We start from the raw sequence: 20,712 nt of genomic DNA on the forward strand, positions 1-20,712 counted from the left end.
CATCGGATAAAGTTAAGAAAAGAGGAGTGGTGATTTATGCAAAGGAGAACTTGTCCCCAAAATTTGTATTTAAAGATGAACAGGGCAGAATTTTGGCAATTGAAATCCAGACACAAGGAGAAAAGTTTTTAATTCTAGGAATCTACGCCCCAAATGATGGAAAATCGGAATTTTTTAAGAAGCTGCACGAGATTACGCTGGACTATTTGGACTACAACAACATTATCATGTTGGGAGACATGAACGGTGTCGCCTCAGTGAATATGGATAAGTCACAAAGTGCTAATATAACGAAAGATGGCAGACTACCAAAAACCTTTTTTGAAATGACTGACAATTTGGATTTGATTGACATATGGAGGATCAAGAACCCTCTAGGGAAAGAAGGAACTTTTTTTTCTGAGGCCCATATGACATGGACGCGAATCGACCAAATATGGATAACTAGAGGGCTGGCACCTAAGACCAGAAAAGTGGAAATCTGCCCAAAAACCTGCTCCGACCACAACGCCTTGAGAATGGAACTGAGACTAAATACAACCGGATCGTTCAGATGGAGAATGAATGACGCTTTGTTAAGAGATCAGGAGATTGTTAAGAAGGCCCAAAAAGTTTTAAAGGACTATTTTGAAATAAACTTAAAGACAAATGTGGAAAAAAGAATAATCTGGGACGCAAGCAAAGCAGTTATAAGAGGGTTTCTAATACAACAGAACACGATTAAAAAAAGACTCTGGAATGAAAAGAAGGAGAAGATCTTGGAGAAAATAAGAGAAGGAGAGAGAAAACTGAGATCCAGGCCTAAATCAAAGGAAGTATTGAGAGAAGTGAAGTTTTTCCAGGCACAATATTCGAAACTGATAAATCAAGAGGTGGAATGGAAAATTAAACAAATGAAACAAAGATCCTTTGAATCTGTTAACAAATGTGGAAAATTGTTGGCTTGGCAGTTGAAAAAGAGACAAAAACTTAACACAGTTACAAATCTAGAGATTGAAGGGAGAATGGTTCAGAAACCCGATGAAATTAGAAAGTCCTTCCAGAGATATTTCAAAGAACTTTATTCTCAAAGGCCACAAAAAAGCTCAGAGGTGGACCAATTTGTTATAACTAATGGATTACAAAAAATACCCCAGGAAATGAGAGCAATCCTGAACTGTAATATTACAACTCAAGAAATTGAATGCGCCATTCAGAACCTTCAACTGGGCAAATCTCCGGGACCTGATGGGCTTACTTCCAAATATTATAAGGTATTGAAGGATTCATTGATACAACCATTGCTGGAAGTTTGCAACCAGATTATGGAGGGGAGGAAGGCACCGGAAACGTGGAAAGAAGCTTTCATCACGTTGATCCCAAAACTAGAATCTGAAAAAACTCAACTTAAAAACTACCGTCCTATCTCACTCCTAAATGTGGATTACAAAATTTTTGCAGACATTTTGGCAAGTAGGTTTAAGAAAGTCTTAAATGAAGTGATTCATAAGGACCAAGCAGGCTTTCTCCCTGGTAGGCACTTATTTGACAACACAAGAAACATCATCGACATTTTGGAGTTTTTACAGATTAATTCAAACACAAGAGCGGTGTTGATTTTTATTGATGCGGAGAAGGCCTTTGACAACATTTCTTGGCTGTTTATGAAGAAAAATTTGGAAAGGATGGGAGTAGGGCGGGGGTTTGAAAATGGAATAGAAGCAATTTATTCAGAACAAAAAGCTAAATTGATAGTAAACAACGTGGTGACAGAGGAGTTCAAAATTGAAAAAGGGACACGACAGGGGTGCCCTCTATCTCCTCTGTTGTTTATTTCAGTCCTGGAGGTGCTATTGAACATGATCAGAAATGACCGGTTGGCACAGGGAATTGTGGTCGGAGAGAAACAATATAAACTGAAAGCATTTGCAGATGACTTGGTATTAACACTACAGGAGCCAGCCTCTAGTACTAAAAGAGCGTTAGAATTAATTTCTGACTTTGGTCGGGTGGCGGGATTTAAGCTGAACAAACAAAAAACTAAAGTCCTAGCAAAAAATTTGACAACTACTGAAATAGAGGAGTTCAGAAAAGAAACGGAATTAAATGTGGTTAAAAAAGTAAAGTACTTAGGGGTGCACTTGACCTCCAAAAATTTGAATTTGTTTAAGGACAATTATGAGAAATGTTGGTCAGAGATCAAAAGAGACTTGGAAACATGGTCAAGACTGAAACTTTCCTTGTTGGGTAGAATAGCTGCTATAAAGATGAATGTATTGCCGAAAATGTTATTTCTGTTTCAGGCCCTCCAGATCGTGGACAAGGTGGAATGTTTTGGAAGATGGCAGAGGGATTTATCTAAATTTGTCTGGCAGGGCAAAAAGCCCCGAATAAAGTTTAAAATACTAACAGATGCGAAAGAAAGAGGGGGGTTTGCCCTGCCGGACTTGAGGTTATATTATGAAGCAGCAGCCCTCTGCTGGTTGAAGGATTGGATTTTATTGGAGAACACCGATGTCCTTGACCTGGAGGGATTTGATAATGCTTTTGGGTGGCATGCATATTTGTGGTATGACAAGGTTAAAGTTCATAAATTGTTCAAAAACCATATTGTCAGAAGGGCAATTTTCATGGTCTGGTCAAAATATAAAGACTTATTGGAGAGTAAAACTCCGAGGTGGCTCTCACCGATGGAGGCCAAAGCACGTAAAAGACTCAATATGGAGGCCCACTGGCCTAAATATTGGGAAATAATTGAAAAAATTGGAGATAAATGGAGGCTACAGAGTATGGAAAAGTTAAAAAACAAGGTGCGAGATTGGTTGCATTATGCTCAAATCCAGGAAGTTTTTAAAGCAGACAAAAAAGTGGGTTTTCAGGAGGAAAAATCGAAACTAGAAACAGAGTTGCTTGAGCCAAAATCTAAGCTAATTTCGAGAATGTATAACTTGCTGCTTAAATGGAACACACAGGATGAGATGGTCAAATCCTCTATGATAAAGTGGGCACAGGACTTGGGGCATAACATTATGTTTGAAGACTGGGAAAGGTTATGGAACACCGGAATGAAATTCACGGCATGTACTGCCTTGAAGGAAAACATTATGAAAATGATATACCGGTGGTACATGACCCCAGTCAAGCTTGCAAAGATATATCACCTGTCCGATAATAAATGTTGGAAATGTAAGGAAGAGGAAGGGACATTTTTACACCTCTGGTGGACCTGCCCGAAAGTGAAGGCCTTCTGGGAAATGATACATAATGAACTAAAAAAGGTGCTGAGATTCACCTTACCTAAGAAACCGGAGGCCTTCCTTCTGGGCATGGTAGACCAGAGGATGGTCAAGAAAGATAGAACTTTCTTTATGTACGCTACTACAGCAGCGAGGATTTTGTTGGCAAAGCACTGGAAGACACAAAATCTACCCACATTGGAAGAATGGCAGACGCAGCTGATGGACTATATGGAGTTGGCTGAAATGACTGGCAGAATTCGAGACTCGGGAGAAAAAGAAACGGAGGAAGTATGGGAAAATTTTAAGGACTATTTGAAAAAGCATTATAAGTTGTATGAATGTTAAAAAATGCTCCTATCTAGGAAGGTATAGCTTCAGTATCGGCAAATTTCTGAATTGATAAATAAGACACTATAAGACAGAAGTGAGATAATGAAATATTTTTATTGTGTGGAAATTAAAAATTAATGCAATTGTACTGAAATGTTTACATCAGATAACACGATAAAATGGAAGATATATTGTTATGTATAAAATAAGTTAACAAATTGCTGAGGTTTTGGTTACACAGGGAATGCAGTGCTCGGGAGATGGGGGGAGTCCATTGGATCTATGGAAGTTTGTATTTGAAAGTGGAAATTTGTTTATTAAAAACCTAATAAAATATTTATAAAAAAAAAACAAAAAAACATGTCTTTGTTTTTAGACGTCGCGAGACGTTTTCGTCTTGCGAAGCAAGCCCATAGGGGAAATTCGTCTTGCGAGGCAAATCGAAAACGGAAAAACCTTTCGTCTAGCGAGTTTTTTGTCTTGCGAGGCATTCGTCTTGCGAGGTACCACTGTAGTGGCATGGTCCATATTGGGCATATTGTTCTGGAAAGAGAACCATTTTCCTTCAGTCTTTTTTGCTGCGAATTGGTTGAAGATACATTGTAACAGATTGAATGTGAATATGAACCATCATAAAATATACACTCTGCCTAGGTTCTAGGTCTGTTCAGAGTTTGAAGCTTGCTGTACCAGGAAAATGCAAATGTGGAGAGAGGAGGCAAGGTGAGCTCTTCCCTGACTGAAGATCTGATTGGAATGATTTCACCAGGGCTCTTCAATCACAGTGCCTTGGGGGAGGGAAGTTAAAGTAATATATCACCTTGTCATTGTCTGTTCTGCATTCTTTTCTAGTTCTGTTAATGGTGCTTGTTTGGAAAATGTGGGATGGTCAGTTCCTTGTGCCTCTGCCACATTCATTCCTGCCAGTTCAGCTTTGCATTCGGTTTCTGAGATTTTTGGTGCCAATTGAGCAGAAATCAAGCCCAAAGCTGTTTGTTTTTTCTCCATTCGTCATAATTCTCTAGCTCCTACAGCCATATCTATCTCTTGCACCACCCATTTTATGACCCTCTAGCTGTTTTGGCCCTCTAGCTGTTTTGCGACTGCAACTCACATCATCCTTAGCTAACAGGACCAGTGGTCAGGGATGATGGGAATTGTAGTCCCAAAACAGCTGGAGGGCCAAGTTTGGCCATGCCTGATCTAAATCAAGCTTCAAGGTGACTGAGCCTGCATCTATCCTACTGGAATTCAGTAGATTTCTTACCTCGAAGCTGGTGTGTGCTTCCCGCCCCCTACAAATTGCCCACTAAATGTTAGGGGAGCTTAGAGGAATCCCCCAAAACTGTAAAGATTGCCCTCACAAGAAAACCACTGCAGCTACTCTGAAACCTGACAGTATGCATCCCCTTAAAAGGGGCTACCATGCCTACAAACATCACCCAATTCTGTCAAAAAATTATAAAGTTATAGACGGTTCCTTTATTGCTTCTGTGAAATTTTGTCAACTAGCCACAAAACCTGGTGTTGTAGGGCAGTCTGAGATTTGTATTCTGTTATTGTCAAAACTAGATAATATTGAGCAGTAGTTTGAGAAAACAAAAGGGGGTTGCATCATGAACTGTGTGTGCTTACACAAAGATAAGTCTTGTAGTGCTCCGCAGTGCTTACATGTGGATGGGAGTATTCAGGTAAGAAGACTAAAATGTAACCATCCCAATCATCCCTTCTAAGAGATGATAAACACAACTTAGATCCTTAAAACCCCAATTATTACCAAACTAAAATTCTCTTTTTCTTAGTAAAAGTGATGTGTTTCTGCATTGCTTCTTAATGGAACAATAATAGTTTCAGTTTCCTTGAAAATCAACTGATCATTTTGCAAAGGATGCCTGTAGTGTCAGAAACGCTTTCCTGCCGGGTGCCATTTAGACTCTCCTGTCTGCCACCCTGCTCAGGTTTTACTTGCTTTCAGTGTTGAACACTGAAAACTGAGACAAGAACAGTGAAAATCCAAAGGGAGAAATGGCATGCTAGCCCAGTCAGCTGTGTGTTTTTCCTTTAATTCAGTTCAGTCAATATTTGTGTTTGAGTCTTGAACGGAGAAAAAGAGATGAAAAGTAAGCTGCATTCTATGCTTGCAATTAATTTATGTAGCAAAAGTAAAGCAGATGGACCACATTAGGTATAATCCAACCCTCTACCAAGTCTTGAAAGCGAGAGTGGCAATCATAGCAAATCTGTTCTGTAAAAAACATCCGCCCAGCAGCTGTGTTTCCTTCCTGTTTACTTTTCCATTCATCCCCTATTTCTTTACTCTTATTTCTCCATTTCAGTCCAGCTGTAAATCATTTTTATCACATAGTTCTGCAGATGACCCACTAACTGTACACATTATGGAAATGTAGAAGCTTTTTGCTTCCTTTTGGTTTCTGTCCTTTGCAAAATCTGAGCAGAATTATTTTCTAGAGAGTGGTGTAAGGCCTTATTTGGGCTGGCTATGAATGAACAATCAATATGCCAAAATTAAGTTTGTGTTGACACACATGTTTAATGGTGGTTTCATCCATTAGAAACTGAAGTCAGAATCCAGGTTAGAAATTGAAATAATAACTGCACTATCATTGAGGGAATTTATACTCCGCCCTTTGTCTCCAAGCAGCCCAGGGCAGCAAACAGATATGACAGTTTAAAAGCAAAAGCGTTCTAGTATTCTGACCTCATGGGTGCCTGTTGTTTTCTCCAGCTTTAGTGGCCTAAATAGAGCCTGTTTGGGGTCTTTCTAAAACCTCAGCATTTGAAATGATCAGAAAACAAAGCAGCAAAGAGTTCTGTTTTCCTTCAAATATCAGAAACTACAACAAGCAATTAATAGAGCAATCCTATCCTCTAGTTATGCCTGCTTGGTGGAGTAAGATTATTTGTAAGAACATAGGAAGAGCCTGCTGGATCAGCTCAATGACCCATCTAGTCCAGCATCCTGTTCTCACAGTGCCATGTCAGATGCCTGTGGGGAAACCTGCAAGCACGATTTGAGTATAGTTGCACTTCCTCCCGTGTTTCCAGCATCTAATATTCAGAAACATTACTGCCTCTAACTGTGGAGGCAAAGGATAGCCATCATGGTTAGTAGCCTTCAATAGCCCTTTCCATGAAGTTGTCTAATCTTCTTTTAAAGCCATCTAGGTTGGTGGTCATCACTGCCTCCTGTAGGAGCAAGTTCCATAATTCAGTTGTGTGCGCACTGCTAAATCCCCTCATCCAATAGAACACAATGCAGTGCCAACAGAAAAACATACATAACTTAGTTAACTAAGGCTGCAATCCTGTGCGGTCGTATTGGGGAGTAAGCCCTTTTGAATTCAGTAGGACTTTCTTCTGCATAAACAGGCATAGGAATGCGCTAAAAATACATTCAGTATAACAATACAATGGTACAATTTGGCAGGACCAAAATACCATTTACATTGTAAATCTAAAATATCTCCTACACAGCTCATAGCATTATTGCCCCTAAACCCTTTCTGTGTTCTGCAAAAGTAGACACTCTTCTGGTAACTTGAATACTTGAGTTAACTTGAAGATGTTCATTCAGATGTCATGGGAAACAAGTTTAAGCAAATCACATTTGGAGCCAGCATGTCAAGGGAATGGGGAAAGGGAAATGTTTGAGCATGACACTTGTTTTTGGCTCAATAAACCAGTTTATGTATCCAGAATTGTTTTGCCAGAACCAGCCCATTCTGCCACATTTTACTCCCATTTTGTAAATCTCAAAGCTCAATTTCTGTTTCACCAGCAAATATCCAGTAAAATATCTTGCCCTCCCTGGCTCAGTTCTCTATATCAGTTTGGGGGACAGGGAAGAGCTAAACGTGCACTGATATTCTTACAGGGGGGAAAACAAAATAAGTTTAATAAACTTAATATTACTGCTGGACATCATAGTGCATCCCCTTCAGTTAGGAAATTCCCAGCGTTTGTGGTTAGAAAACCGTATCTCATCTCCTTTACAGCAAAAAAGCTGCATGTGTTCCCCTATAGATCCTGAATCAGCATAATGGGTATTGTCATCTGAGAATAGAGGGTGGAGAGGGAGGCATCAGGTCCTGTGAATTAACAGATACTTCTGTTACCTCTCTGTACTCGGATACTGCACTGAGTACATAGATAATGTCCCAACATTAATAAAGCAAAGACTTTTCTGTGACCTGTATCTGAGGTAATGTCTGAGGAAAAATTCCTGGAAAACATTCATGGGAACATTCACAGGAGTAATAAGGGGGTAATATGGAGAAAGACATTTGTGGAAAATATTTCATTGTAATTTATCACTTTCTGGGATTTCTCTCTAAGAGTAGACCCAATCCCTATTTACTCCGAGAACTGTAATGCATTGTTTCCCTCATGTGAATGAAGCCTGTACTCCAGTTCCATTATTCCTTGTGGGTGGTGGATTCTAGTGCATGCCCAGATGCAAGTTGTTATGTAATAGCTTTCCCATTCATTTAAATTGATAGCTAAGTCATGGGGCTCTGGGTTCAGTCACACAACTTGAAAACATCTGCAGTTGCCTTGGTAATGATTGGTAGGAAAGGATTAGCCTGTGTGGAATGAGCTCATTTTAAAGACTATATATTTTCATTCTCCTAGAAGACCATGACTACCTCACAAGCTCTCACACTCTTTTCCTCATATTTCCTTCTCTTGTGAATTACCCCTCCCTTCCCAAAGCTAACTGTGGTTTGCCAATGTGACTTCCAGTATTAATGATAAATTTGGCTAGGTCCAAACAAGAGTTTGTCAACCCTATTTCTGACCATGATTCTAAGAAGGGCTGCCATCAAGCCAGCCCTTGAGTCCATCTATAGCTCCTTCTTCACCATTCCTGTAGAGAGAAGCAGTTCTTTTCTCCACCTGCTTAACACCTACTTTGCCTCTGTTTTCACTGAAAAGGAAAGCAGTTCTCAACATAATGATAATAGAATAAAAGATGGCAAAGAGGGAGCTACAGCCCAAGATAGGAAAAGAGGTGGTAAGGAAACAACTAGCTACCTTAAATGAATTTAAATCTCCAGGGCCTTATGTGTTGCATTCAGTGGTAGTAAAGGAGCTTGTGGATATAATCTCAGAGCCTCTGTCTATAATCTTTGAGAATTCTTGGAGAACAGGTGAGCTCCCTGCAGATGGGAGGCAGGGAACTGTCCCCATCTTCAAAAAGGGGTTGTGTGGCCATCTGTTATGGATGCTTTAGTTGCATAGCGGGGGGTTGCAACTAAATGACAAGGGTCCCTTCCAACTCTACAATTCTATGATTCTGCTGTTCTGAATTCTGTACTCAATGCCCTGCACTGCTGTGTTGGAACCTCTTGTACCTTCCAAGTATAAAATAGAATCCATCCGTGTTAATAAAACTTGATACTGGAACATTTCCTGTCTTGGCAGAGGAAAACATGTAGCATTTGGTAACACCACAGTGCTCTAAGTATTATAATAACCGGTATTGACACAGAAAGCATATGGCCTTATGTTACATATTGGGTCAAGTACATCTAATGTTAGTCATCCTTTCCTGTTTATAAGTTATCCATCCCGTAAAAAAGAAAATAATTGTGGTGTTGCATAAGAAAAAAACTATTTCTCTTAAGAAACAACAGTTGTAATAAACAAAGACCGCATGTATGAGTTTTTTGGTGGATATTACAGTATGTTGTGAGACAGGATTCTAGATTATGGGATGTTGGTTTAATCATACTCTTCCCAAAGACAAATACTTGGAAGCTAATGCCCGTTCTGCTACAGTTAATGCTCATTTTGAAGTGCTCAGGACTGCTACTGACTAAGCTGTTTGAGTAATGAATCCTGGGGTGCATTGACATATGGGTAAAGCATATTAGATTTTTTTATTATTATTAAACCAGTCACTAGGTTACACAGTATATTTTGAAAATGAAATGGTAGGATCACAACTGCAATCCTTTGCAGCCTTACAGGATGGGAGTGGGAATAGAAAGATCAGTTTACATAGATACCATTTCTATTGTCTTTTCAACCCTGCTGTATTTTTAAGTCCGATACTCTAATACCACTTGCAACAAAGTGAAGTCAAGCCAATCCACAGTATTTGCATTTTGAACAAAAGCTTACATGCAAAAAAATAATACTCAGATTTGAATGGTTTAGGTTAATTTTGTCCTGCTTATTATATTTCATTTTAATGTTTGTTTCATTTTGCTTTGGGTCACTCCTTGTGAAAAAAGAGAGACTAATAAATGCAATTAGTAATAATCAGGTGAAAAATCATATGTTGTGTGTTTAAGTGAATGAGTTCACCTGCAATAAATAAAAAAGGTGAAGTATGATTCTGTTCCCATCCCCCAGCCACTGTTGCCTGAGTGAGATAATTCAGAAGTACATGCATCGTTTGTGTCATGTATCTTTTGCCAGTTTAAGCACAGAAACCTTTGTGTCTAAGTTAATGTGTGAACATGGTAGGATTAGAATGTAGACAGTCAATATATTATAGAACAGGTCAGGAACATTGTCAGAAGACGTCCCAGGTGGCTTGAGCTCTGGAAGTGTCTGGATTAGGTTCCAGGGTAATGTTTGAAAATTCTTCTATTGACAAAAATGTGGTCTAAGAAAGAGTGGGTCACCTGAGAAATATGACCTTAATATATTGATGGAAGAATAGGCATGTTTGAGAGCTGGACCTACCATTAGTCACTGGTATTCATTGTCTGTCTTTGCCAAGAGTGAGAGAGGTAGCAGCTATGTCTGCAACAAACTTTGGGTTTTGTTGTTTTGCCCTGACATAGATTTTGTTGAGACTGCACTGTAAGTGTGTGTGTGTGTGTGTGTGTGTGTGTGTGTGTGTGTGTGTGTAATCTGCCTTTTTCAAGCATGAAAATTTATTTGCTTCTGTGGATATTGCTTACCTCTGGAGAATCAAATTTATTCGCTAGTACTTCCAAGAACTTATTAATTGAAGTGTGGTCTATAAATCCATTAAATAAAACAAATAATGACTCTGCTGAATAATTATTTGGAAATAAGACAGACATGCTGATGAGTGGTTGTTTTCTGGGATGTCCTGGTATCTGAAGAAGCTCTTACTCTCTGAAACTCTCTATATTTATAGGTCCAAGCACAAGTCCGCCATGCAAAACTGAACTTTGACAAACTGAAAACTGACGTTTGTCAAAAAGTGGATCTTCTCGGAGCAAGCCGATGTAATCTTCTGTCTCATGTGCTCACAACATACCAGGTATCAGAAAAGAAAGTATCCACTAAACCAGAACTTCTGCTTAATAATGATACCCACCTGCCTTTATGTAGCAGTCCAATCAAGTTTTCCTCCCCATAAGGCTAAGGTTGGGTATATGAGCAGGAAATCTTAAGTGTCAGTCAACATGCAAGTGTTAACTTTCATTGGTTCTTTCCATTACAGACAACCCTACTTCACTTTTGGGAAAAAACATCTCATACCATGGCAGCTATTCATGAAAGTTTCAAAGGGTATCAGCCATATGAATTCATGATGCTAAAGGTAAGGCACATATAGTGGTTTGTTCATTTCTAGCCTACTTGGCAAAGTAATTTGGATAAATGAAAGAGGGGTGTCAAGCTTCCTTTTTGTAGAACTTTTTTACACTTAGGAGTGTTCATCAATTTCTATATCTCGTAAGTGCAGCTAGTCCACACACACTATGCTAGCAGGCACTTCTAACATGTATTAAGAAGAATGTTAAAACGTATGTTGTAATCCCATACATTTGGGTCAACCCATGTATGTAACCCATAATGTTGGGTTGGTATGCATGTAATTCTAAACCAATGGGACGCGGGTGGCGCTGTGGGTAAAACCTCAGTGCCTAGGACTTGCCGATCGTATGGTTGGCGGTTCGAATCCCCGCGGCGGGGTGAGCTCCTGTTGTTCGGTCCCAGCTCCTGCCCACCTAGCAGTTCGAAAGCACTCTTAAGTGCAAGTAGATAAATAGGTACCGCTTTATAGCGGCAAGGTAAACGGCGTTTCCGTGTGCTGCGCTGGTGCTGGCTCGCCAGCTGCAGCTTCGTCACGCTGGCCACGCGACCCGGAAGTGTCTTTGGACGGCGCCGGCTTGCGGCCTCTAGAGCGAGATGAGCACGCAACCCTAGAGTCGGACACGACTGGCCCGTACGGGCAGGGGTACCTTTACCTTATAATTCTAAACCATGGTTTGGTGCTCTGCAGACAGTCTTCAGTCGCCTAGAGAAAAGCATCTGCCTCACCCCCTTTCCCCACCCCTGCATGGCCTGGCGAGGAATTCTGTCAAGTTCAGAAGAATCACTGCTCAGTGCTATATGCAAACCAGGAATTTTGGTTTAAAACAAACAGTGGTTAGTTAAATAAACCAGCTGCACAATCCATATCACATCTAGTTTGGCCTTGAACTTTGTTACAAAGCAGATATTTGAATTTGAAGCTAAGCAGGTATGTAAGTTTGGTCAGTAAGTCCAACACAATAGCCACTACAGCACACTCATACTAGTGAAGCTTGCTTATAAGTGTGTTCTCCTGTTATCAGAAATGAGCATACGGGAAAATTATCTTTTGGAATGCCTTGCCTTCCTAATGCAGAATAAGCATGTTCTTAGTTTCGTTAAATAATTATTTGCACAGACCACACTGCAGCTGTCCAAATTAAGGAAGTGTGTCGGTTTTCTAGCATCTGAGTACAACTTGGTGAAGGTTATGCTTTTTAAGTTCAACAGGTTTACTTTTCAGTTTTCTATTTTAGTTAATAATATAATTAAAAAATCAACAATTTTATGAAGTGATCATTTATTCATGCTAAAGTGTTATCTCCAGAAAGAGAGACTCTGCCCTTGGGAACGTGTCTGGAAATAATACATTGCTTTAGCAGTGGGAGTTCTTCTCTCTTCGCTAAACTCTGGTAATGAACAATCTGATAAAAATTGTTTTCTTAGCTTCAGGGTATATTGTGGAAGTAATGTAATTGCAGCTGTGTTTCCTGATAGTTGTATTTGTGTTTAAGAGAATATTTTTAATGCACTAACAAGTCCAAGAATTTTGTTGCTTGGGGGTAACCAGGGGAGTTTGTTCAAGCTTTCAGAATTCATTCTTTTTATTGTTAGGAGAGTGTTGATTCCTCTTGACTCCTTTTTTTGTTAAAGATTAACATTTTAAGTTTTGAAATATTAAACTTGGATATTTTGTAAACCACTTAGCTTTGTAAACTGCTTAGAGGTTCTGTTTACAGTCAAGCAGTATATAAATTTTGTTAGATAAATAAATTTATTTTAACTGCTTTAATATTGAAAGCAGAGAAAGAAAAGAGGACATAGGAACAAATAAGAATGGTAATATGTGAGGAAGGAAATGGTGGAAGGATAAATTGCAGTAACCTTGTATTAGGAGACCTTCAGTGTTTTCTCAATTTCCCTTTTCTCAATGGTCAGTAGTGAAGCATCACTATTTTATGATTTAGAAAATATTATTGAAGAAATGTTGAAGATGAGCTCAGGAAAATATAACTAGGTTCCTTGTCATCTCCACAACCCTGAGAAGGAGGCTAAAATTCTTAAATGTTGCAGTAGAGTCTGAAGACCTAGTAATCATAACTACTGCTGTGAGCCTCACCATTTCTCATGAAAAGGCAAATAGGATTTGATGGGGTTGTATCTGGTATCTGTTACATTACAAATTGTATTATATGGTTGCTATGTATCTTGCAAAAGGGAGGGGGGAGTCCATTCCCAATTTTAAATGAGTTTGATTAGACACAGAGGCAGCTACAAAGCCTGTGAGATAAATTAACGTCTTTACAGTTTCATCAGCAGCTTCTATCTGCTGCTTTCATGTATTCTGTATTTTAACATTATCATCGCCAGAAGATACGTCGTTCCTATTACTCAACGTTATTTATTTTAAAAATAAACCTTATTTACAATTACCTAGTTCTTCTTGTCACTAGTAGTTAAAAAGAAAAACAATTTGTATAACTTTGTACCAGAATGCTACTGAAACTGCCATAACATAGTCATTTAACATGTATTGTGTTTTAATTTTCTGCTTGGCATAAATTTCAAAGTTTGGCTTTAGTACTTGTACTGTGTTCATTTTCCTAATCCAGAACGCAGTTATTGTGAGTGTGCTGCTTTCTTTGCAATTTCTTTCCATGTTCCCTTTTGTCTGTATGCTTAGGATTATCATGTAGGCTTTTGGTTAACTTATTCAAAGTTTGAATTCAGTGGCACCTTTTTCTGACCAATTATGTAGTTGTTAATATTGCATAAGCTTTCATTGGTTACAATCCACTTCAGTTGCAAAGATGGAATGACCAGAAGTAGGTCAAGACAGTTAATGGAGTGTTTACCTGCAGTACTCCTCCTTTTTCAAAGGGATGCTAACCATAATTCAGTGGTAGAGGACCTGCCTTGCCTGCAGAAAGGTCACAGGTTCAATCATGTCCATGAGGGCTTGGTGAGACTCCTGTCAGTGTAGACAAGAACTGAGCTAGGTGGGCCAGTCTGACTCAGTATTAAGGCTGCTTCCTGTGTTCCTACTTGAACTCCTGTTTTGCTACCTCAACTAGCATTTTAGCAACCAGAATCTATGCCCTTGAAAATGGCCCTTCTGAATATTGTTCTAAGGTATCTAAGAAAACAGAAACATTAAAACTTGTGAATGTATTTCTGGGTTTTATGTCCATTCTTATGTTTTCTTAAAGATGGTTCCATTTGGGTGATGTTAGATTGATGTAAGAGCACAAGGTTATAGGGTGATATTATTTAGTCCTGAACTATGCTGCTGCTGTTACTGATCTAAGTGGTGTAACTGGTATCTGGGTCAATCAATCAAATTCCTTTATTGGCATCACAGTATAAAACATTTCAGGTAACTGGAATAATTAAAAAGACAAGGGTGAAGCTATCAAGGGTTATAAGGTCACACTATGGTTGTGTTCATTTGGATATTCTGCTACACTCAGTGCCTTGGATGGAGACCACAGTGACGCCACTACCCCCAGATATAAGAAAAGCATAGAAATTCCTTAATGAAATATATTCTTTCAAAATCAGTCGGCGATCTTGATTAAGTGACTGTTTCAGATGTGCAAATATACAAAATTAGTAGCTCGCATGTTTCCTACCCTGCTTTTACACACTCATTGTTACTCATTGTCACATTAAAAAAATCTATACCAACTCTCATAAATCATCTGGAGGCAATTTCTTAGTCTCTAAAGGTGACCGGGCCTAGACTATGTATAAATAATTATTGTGTAAAAAATATTCATCTTATCTAAATTGCTTTTTTTGCAAGCTTAAATCAAGGTTCAACTAGGCAATAATGTTCCTTAATAAGTGTTTTGCTGTTGCCTCTTCTGTTAATTCACCTGCTTGAGGAATATATGCATCTCCTGGGCTTCTAATTCATGTAAATATTTATAGAAAAGCTTATTGTGACGGGAGGAAGAAATGAAATTGCCTGTTTGTTAACTAAAAACACTTAAAAATACCAGAGGTAACTTAAGTACAAACAGCTATTTTTGGATCAGCATTACATTGGCAGGACTTTGCAACGCCTCCACTAGTGAATCAGTTTGTTTAGCTTTGGGACCAACACAGGAGCTAATGGAGATAAGACGGAATATTCTCCACTTGGCACCCTGTTTGGAATTAAGAACCTTGTGGTAGATCATCTGAGAATGTGTGAAGAAAATCTGATTGTACCCCACCTGGTTTATTGTGTGCCCTAGTATTTCAAAAGATGGATAGATAATTTAATTTAAAAAATCTTGGTTTTGCTGTTTGTAACTTGTATTTGCATAAAATAACATTCTTCGTGCATGGTAGGTGACAACATGTTAGTCAAACATCTTTAAAGTACTATTATCAGACTCATCAAATCATAGAATCACAGAGTTGGAAGGGATCTCGAAGGTCCTCTAGTTCAATCCCTTGCAATGCAGGAATCCTGCCCACAGGTGTCTCTTTGTGGGTTCGAACCACCAACATTCCAGTTATCAGCCCGATGCATCACTTTCCCTATCTCAGAATGCAGACCATGCAACAGCAAATAACATGAAATAGAAAACTTTTTTTAAACAAAAATAATCTTAAGTGGGCAGAACACTGAAAATGTAGCTGTAAACTTATAAGTGGAATGTTCAGTCTTTTGACAGCCTGAAAAAATGCATAGTAATAATGAGGTTAGGAGTCTGATTCTTGGAACAGCATTTTATTATATCTTCTATTATCTTCTATTATAAATCCCACAACTTGCAAAACCAGAGATTAAACTAACCCCTTATAAGAAATACAGACACTTATCGTGCAACACATGTACACACTGCAGCTGACACACTAACGTATTGCAACACACAGTTTGGAAAGCTCTGCCTTAAAGACTATGGGAGGAATCCTGCTAGAGCCATTGCACTCATGGAAGAGCTTTTGATCCCGTGAATGCCTCTACTAATGGATGAAAAGGGGAGGCGATTTTTGCCCTGTAGAATCCAGTGTCACAAAAAATGAATCCAGATAGTGGGGGACCCTTCAGAACATCTAGATGCTTCAGGAGGAAGGATGAACTGGCAAACAAAAAACACCCCACCCTCCCCTCTTCTTCCATTAATGGAGACCTCTGCTGGATCAAAAGTGCTTCTTATGAGCACAAGGCCACCAAAGGAATTTCCTGCCTAACAAACTAATTGTGGCATGCACTTTAATAAAATTCACTCAGTGGTGGTACTAGAACTGAACGATGCATCATAGCTCCATGGCCCTGATGTCCCCAGGGTGGGGAGATGACTGCAGCCCATCAGCAACAGTTGCCCAAAACATCTTTTCTTCACCTCCTTTCATTCCTTCACACCCACACCCACACATCATTTTTTAAAATAGTGGGCATGATGTGGAACAACCCTTCCGAACCACCTTGGTTTCTCAAAGTGTTGAGAATTTAAGGTGATGGGCACAACTGTCTGGAGCTTTGTTCTGCCTTTGGAAAAGGAAAGACATAGGAGTCACTATTGCCACTGTCACATGACCTGAAAGGAGGAGAAAAGGAGAAAACCAAATGGAAGATTGCATGAGCAGGTGGAAAAGAACAAGCCACTGTTGCTTTCTTCAGCTTTATTTCACAAAGGTTGGTGGGTATGCTGGAACTCAACAACCTCCATAAAATGTTTTGAAGAAAGCAACAGCAACCCTCTCTTTCCTTCCTTCCTTCCTTCCTTCCTTCCTTCCTTCCTTCCTTCCTTCCTTCCTTCCGCATGGTAAGCCAGGTCTCTTTATCTTGTACTTAACTAAAGAAGGGAAAAGGCCAGTTTGTCCACAAACTCTCTCCAGGAAGGGGACAAATGGGTCCTTTTTTCTTTCTATTTACAAAGTAAAGAAAGGGGATCTTATTCCTTGAGCCCCTTCTTTCGCTCACTTATCAGGCGGCAGAAAGGAAGGAGGTTGGGGGAGGAGGGATGTGTGTGAGAGGGAGAGAACATGCGCAGTCTGGGAGGTGGGCTTCCATAGAGCATTTTGTCCAGGTTGTCGAGCCCATTTCTTTTCTCCCCCCCCCTTATATATTAATTTCCCCAAAGATCCCCCAAAATACATGATACCCAAGTGAAAACCATTGATGTTCCTACATAGTAGTCTTCTCATGTGTAGCATAGTTGAATCACAGATGGGAACAAGACAAGAAAAAGCTTGTTGTGGTATTTTACCTATTATTCATAAGAACCTTGCATATCAAAGCTGTTGCCTAATATTAACAGAATTTTTTAATGCATATGAGGCAGGATGGGTCATCTCTGCCTGTTTGCCACAGTGTATATTTAGCTTTTCTTTTGAAAATCATCTCTATTACATTTGAATCAAATTTATCGAACTACCTGCCTGTTTTCCATTCTGTTTCCATTAAAGTTATTTTTCATTGAATTTTAATTGCTGGCCTCTTAATGTTTTAGGAGCTCTCATTTTTCCTGTTTAGATAAAAGTAATTTCCATCACTATGAAACTGTTTTAATGCAACTTTGGATAAGTTTTCAACATTCCTTCTTGTTGTCTTTCTATATTCTTTTTCATACGTTGATTGGTGGGTGACCCAGAGCTTACAAGAGCCTGTAAATAAACTAACAGAGAGTGAAGAAAAAGAGGAGGAATTGCGGCTAGAGAACGCCAGATTAGAAGATGATCAGCAGAATCAGTAAGCCATATGATAAGAATCTGTTGGAAGAAAATAATACTGTGGATGACAATGGGCTTTCAGATTATTTTTAGCTCTACAGTTAGGAAAATGCATATTCCCCCCCCCAATCCCAAAGTGTATGAGTATCCCAAAAAGAAGAGACAGACAGTGGGAAGGAGATGGAAGCTTCTCTGAGTTTGCCTGGAAATCACCTTCTCATTTTAAAGCACACAAAAACTGGTTGAAGTGAATGGAAGAACCTTTCTACACCCATTCCTTTTTATGATCTTTTTGTTCCCCTAGCTGAATCTCTTTCTTATTTTCTTCTTTCCCCTTGTAATATTTTTCCCTGCAGACAACACATTTGAAAAATATTTTGCAGGCATGCAAAATACACATTGACTTTTGCCTTCCATGCACATGTTTCATGAGTTTCCCTACAGATGCCCTTTTGCATAGGGAAAGTGTTACATTGCATAGATATTAATTACATTACATTAGTCCACCTATCTGCTGTGCCTGGGCTTTGCTCCCGAATGCTGCCCCTTTCCCTTTTTTGCTCCTCCTCACTGACATACTGTGGGTCAGCAAAGCAATAAGCATCTTAGGTATATCATACAGAAGATATAAGCACATTTCTCTCTATACTTTGCCTCCTCATCACTGCTCCTATTGCATACATGAATTGGAACATATCCATTGCTCACTTTGAGCACTGATTAGCTTTTGTAATCTATACAGGGTTTGGCAAGTGATCCGGTACAGCGGCAAGCACGCTGTAAGAGTATACCCTGAGAACTAAGCCTGGTGGGATTCTAGTTACTGGTGTCAAGAGGCACTATACAGATAGGCTGTATCTTAATCTTTGGTAGTTTGGCTGATGGGGACATGTGAAAAGGAGAAAGAGATGTGATCCTCCTTCTATGGAAACATCCAGAATCAGCGAGGAGGGTATGAGCCTTGCTGTAATCACACGGCCAGCTGTTTAGAATATTCAAGGTTAAGGGAAGGCTAGTTGTTGATTCATTGAAGAGCAGCTTTCAGTGTTTGTCATTAGACCTCATTTCGTTGGCTTTTTATTTCTCCAAAATGTGTTTTGTTTGTGGGGGAAATGTTTTGAAGTAGCAGTGTGACATAGGTTAGATAATTTTGCTTTGTGTCTTTCTAATTTTAGATATTTAAATGAGGGGTGGGAACCTGTGACCTTCCAGATGTTTTTGGACCACAGCTTCCACTGTTCCTGACCTTTCGTCACACCGACCTGGGCTGATGGAAGTTGGGAGTCTGACAACATCTGAAGGGCATCAGATTCTACATTACTGGTTTGGAAGCTTGAGAACACCCACTGCTGAGTCACTTTTCTAGATAGCCATTTTCACTCCACCTATTGTGTTCCAAGGGAAGCAGATTAAGACTCTTCTTCACAGTTATTGTAAATGTCTTGCTTAACAGTATACAAGGAATTCTGAAAGACTGCTGTGAAGAAAATTCCCACATGGAACCTCTTCCTAGATATAGAAACTTCACGTCAGCAAAGCACTTCTAACAGGCATGAGGAACACTAAAAAGAACACATAAATATGTTGACGGATGTTAACTTCCTTTTCAGCCTGACTGCATAAGCAGCTCAGAAATTCATGTTGTGTTCTTCTTTTTTCTTCCCTGTTCTGTCCTGCTTTGCACCAGAGCTTTATTTCTAAAAGCTTCTGCTACTCAGCTTAACCTGTGTTCATCTTGCACACCTAAAGACGCAACAGATATGTCCTAAGCGCTGGGCTCATGGTTCAGATAAAATCACAGAATGACATCAGGCAGAGTAATAGCAATTATGCCTGCCAAGCCAGTACACGTCAGTTGCCATGTAATCAGTCCTCTTGCTTATTCAGTGGTTCTGCTGGCCCCTCCACATCGTATGAGGGAGAGTAGTTCCTCTTGTCCTCCAGACGGAACATTGAGTATCTTCTGCTCTCTTTAAATCTTTAGAAGAAAACAAAATAAACCAAGTTCTAAATCTCAAAAGCAAGGATATCCAGCATGGTGCCCCCTGGATGTTGTTAGCAGCTTGTAATTTAGACAGGGTCCCCAAACTCATTTTGATTCAGTCACTGCACTGACCATTACATTTAGAAGGATTATTCCTCCTGTCACTGTACCTTTACTGCGTGAAATGCCAACATATTTTTGTTTTCTGAAAACACCTTGGAATTTGAGTGTATCTCTACATGGTTCCTAAAAACTGAAAGGGGGCAGAGACAGTTGTAACTTTTTGCCATTATTTTCCCCGATAGCATGCTACACCACAGCATAAACTAAGTTCTTGTTTTTTTACCTTCCAATTTAAGGTTAATTTCGTTAGATGAGGACAGCCACACCAAGGAATCAACCAGCTCAGGTATTTTCTTTTATTATGCCTTTCAAACGTTGAGCCTGTTTAAAAGTCTCTCATTCATCCTAATAGATGCTATGTGCCAGTTTGTTATAGCATTGTCTCAGTCAGGGTTTTCTTAACCTAGCTCTAAAAATCCGAAGCACATGAAATCAATTAAGAGCAGAGATCTAAGAATAGAGATTTTATTTAACAACTCTAAAGGCACCTTGGAAAATAAATATAATGGAGTGTAGTCCTCCATATCCTTCTACTTGCTGCCATTGAGTGACCTCCAGCCTGTGCTCTATAACACAGCACTCACTGTGCTAGTGCTATTGCCTGTATTGTGGTACCGTCACACCTCACCTCTTTCCAGAAAAAAAATAGATTGGGGCCACTGCTAAATTAGTTGCATTGCTCTGCTGTGCTTCTCCAAACACACTAGACTTTTTTACCTTCCCTGCATCCCCTGCATGCTTTTTGTAATGGTGGAGCTGGGCTTGGTTGAGGTTTTAACTTGTTCCAGGTGAGGGCCTAAGAGCAAGGTTACCAAACATTGTCAAAAGTATTTTAATTCAGCTGGATTTATGGATAATTAACTG

General features: G+C 39.4%; 1 protein-coding gene across 7 annotated transcripts in view; it reads left to right on the top strand.

Annotated features, from left to right (window-relative positions):
- The window catches only part of ICA1 (islet cell autoantigen 1), a 66,672-nt gene that overhangs the window by 32,639 nt on the left and 13,321 nt on the right, over positions 1 to 20,712 (top strand). For all 7 annotated transcript variants that reach the window (XM_081882864.1, XM_081882867.1, XM_081882869.1 and 4 more), the window contains exons 7-10: positions 10,690 to 10,815; positions 10,999 to 11,097; positions 17,663 to 17,760; positions 20,085 to 20,134. In XM_081882864.1, the coding sequence (XP_081738990.1) occupies positions 10,690 to 10,815; positions 10,999 to 11,097; positions 17,663 to 17,760; positions 20,085 to 20,134 (373 nt within the window). The remainder of the gene's footprint in view (positions 1 to 10,689; positions 10,816 to 10,998; positions 11,098 to 17,662; positions 17,761 to 20,084; positions 20,135 to 20,712) is intronic.

Source organism: Podarcis melisellensis (genome assembly GCF_964234715.1).
Source record: "Podarcis melisellensis genome assembly, chromosome: 12".
Lineage (NCBI taxonomy): Eukaryota > Metazoa > Chordata > Lepidosauria > Squamata > Lacertidae > Podarcis > Podarcis melisellensis.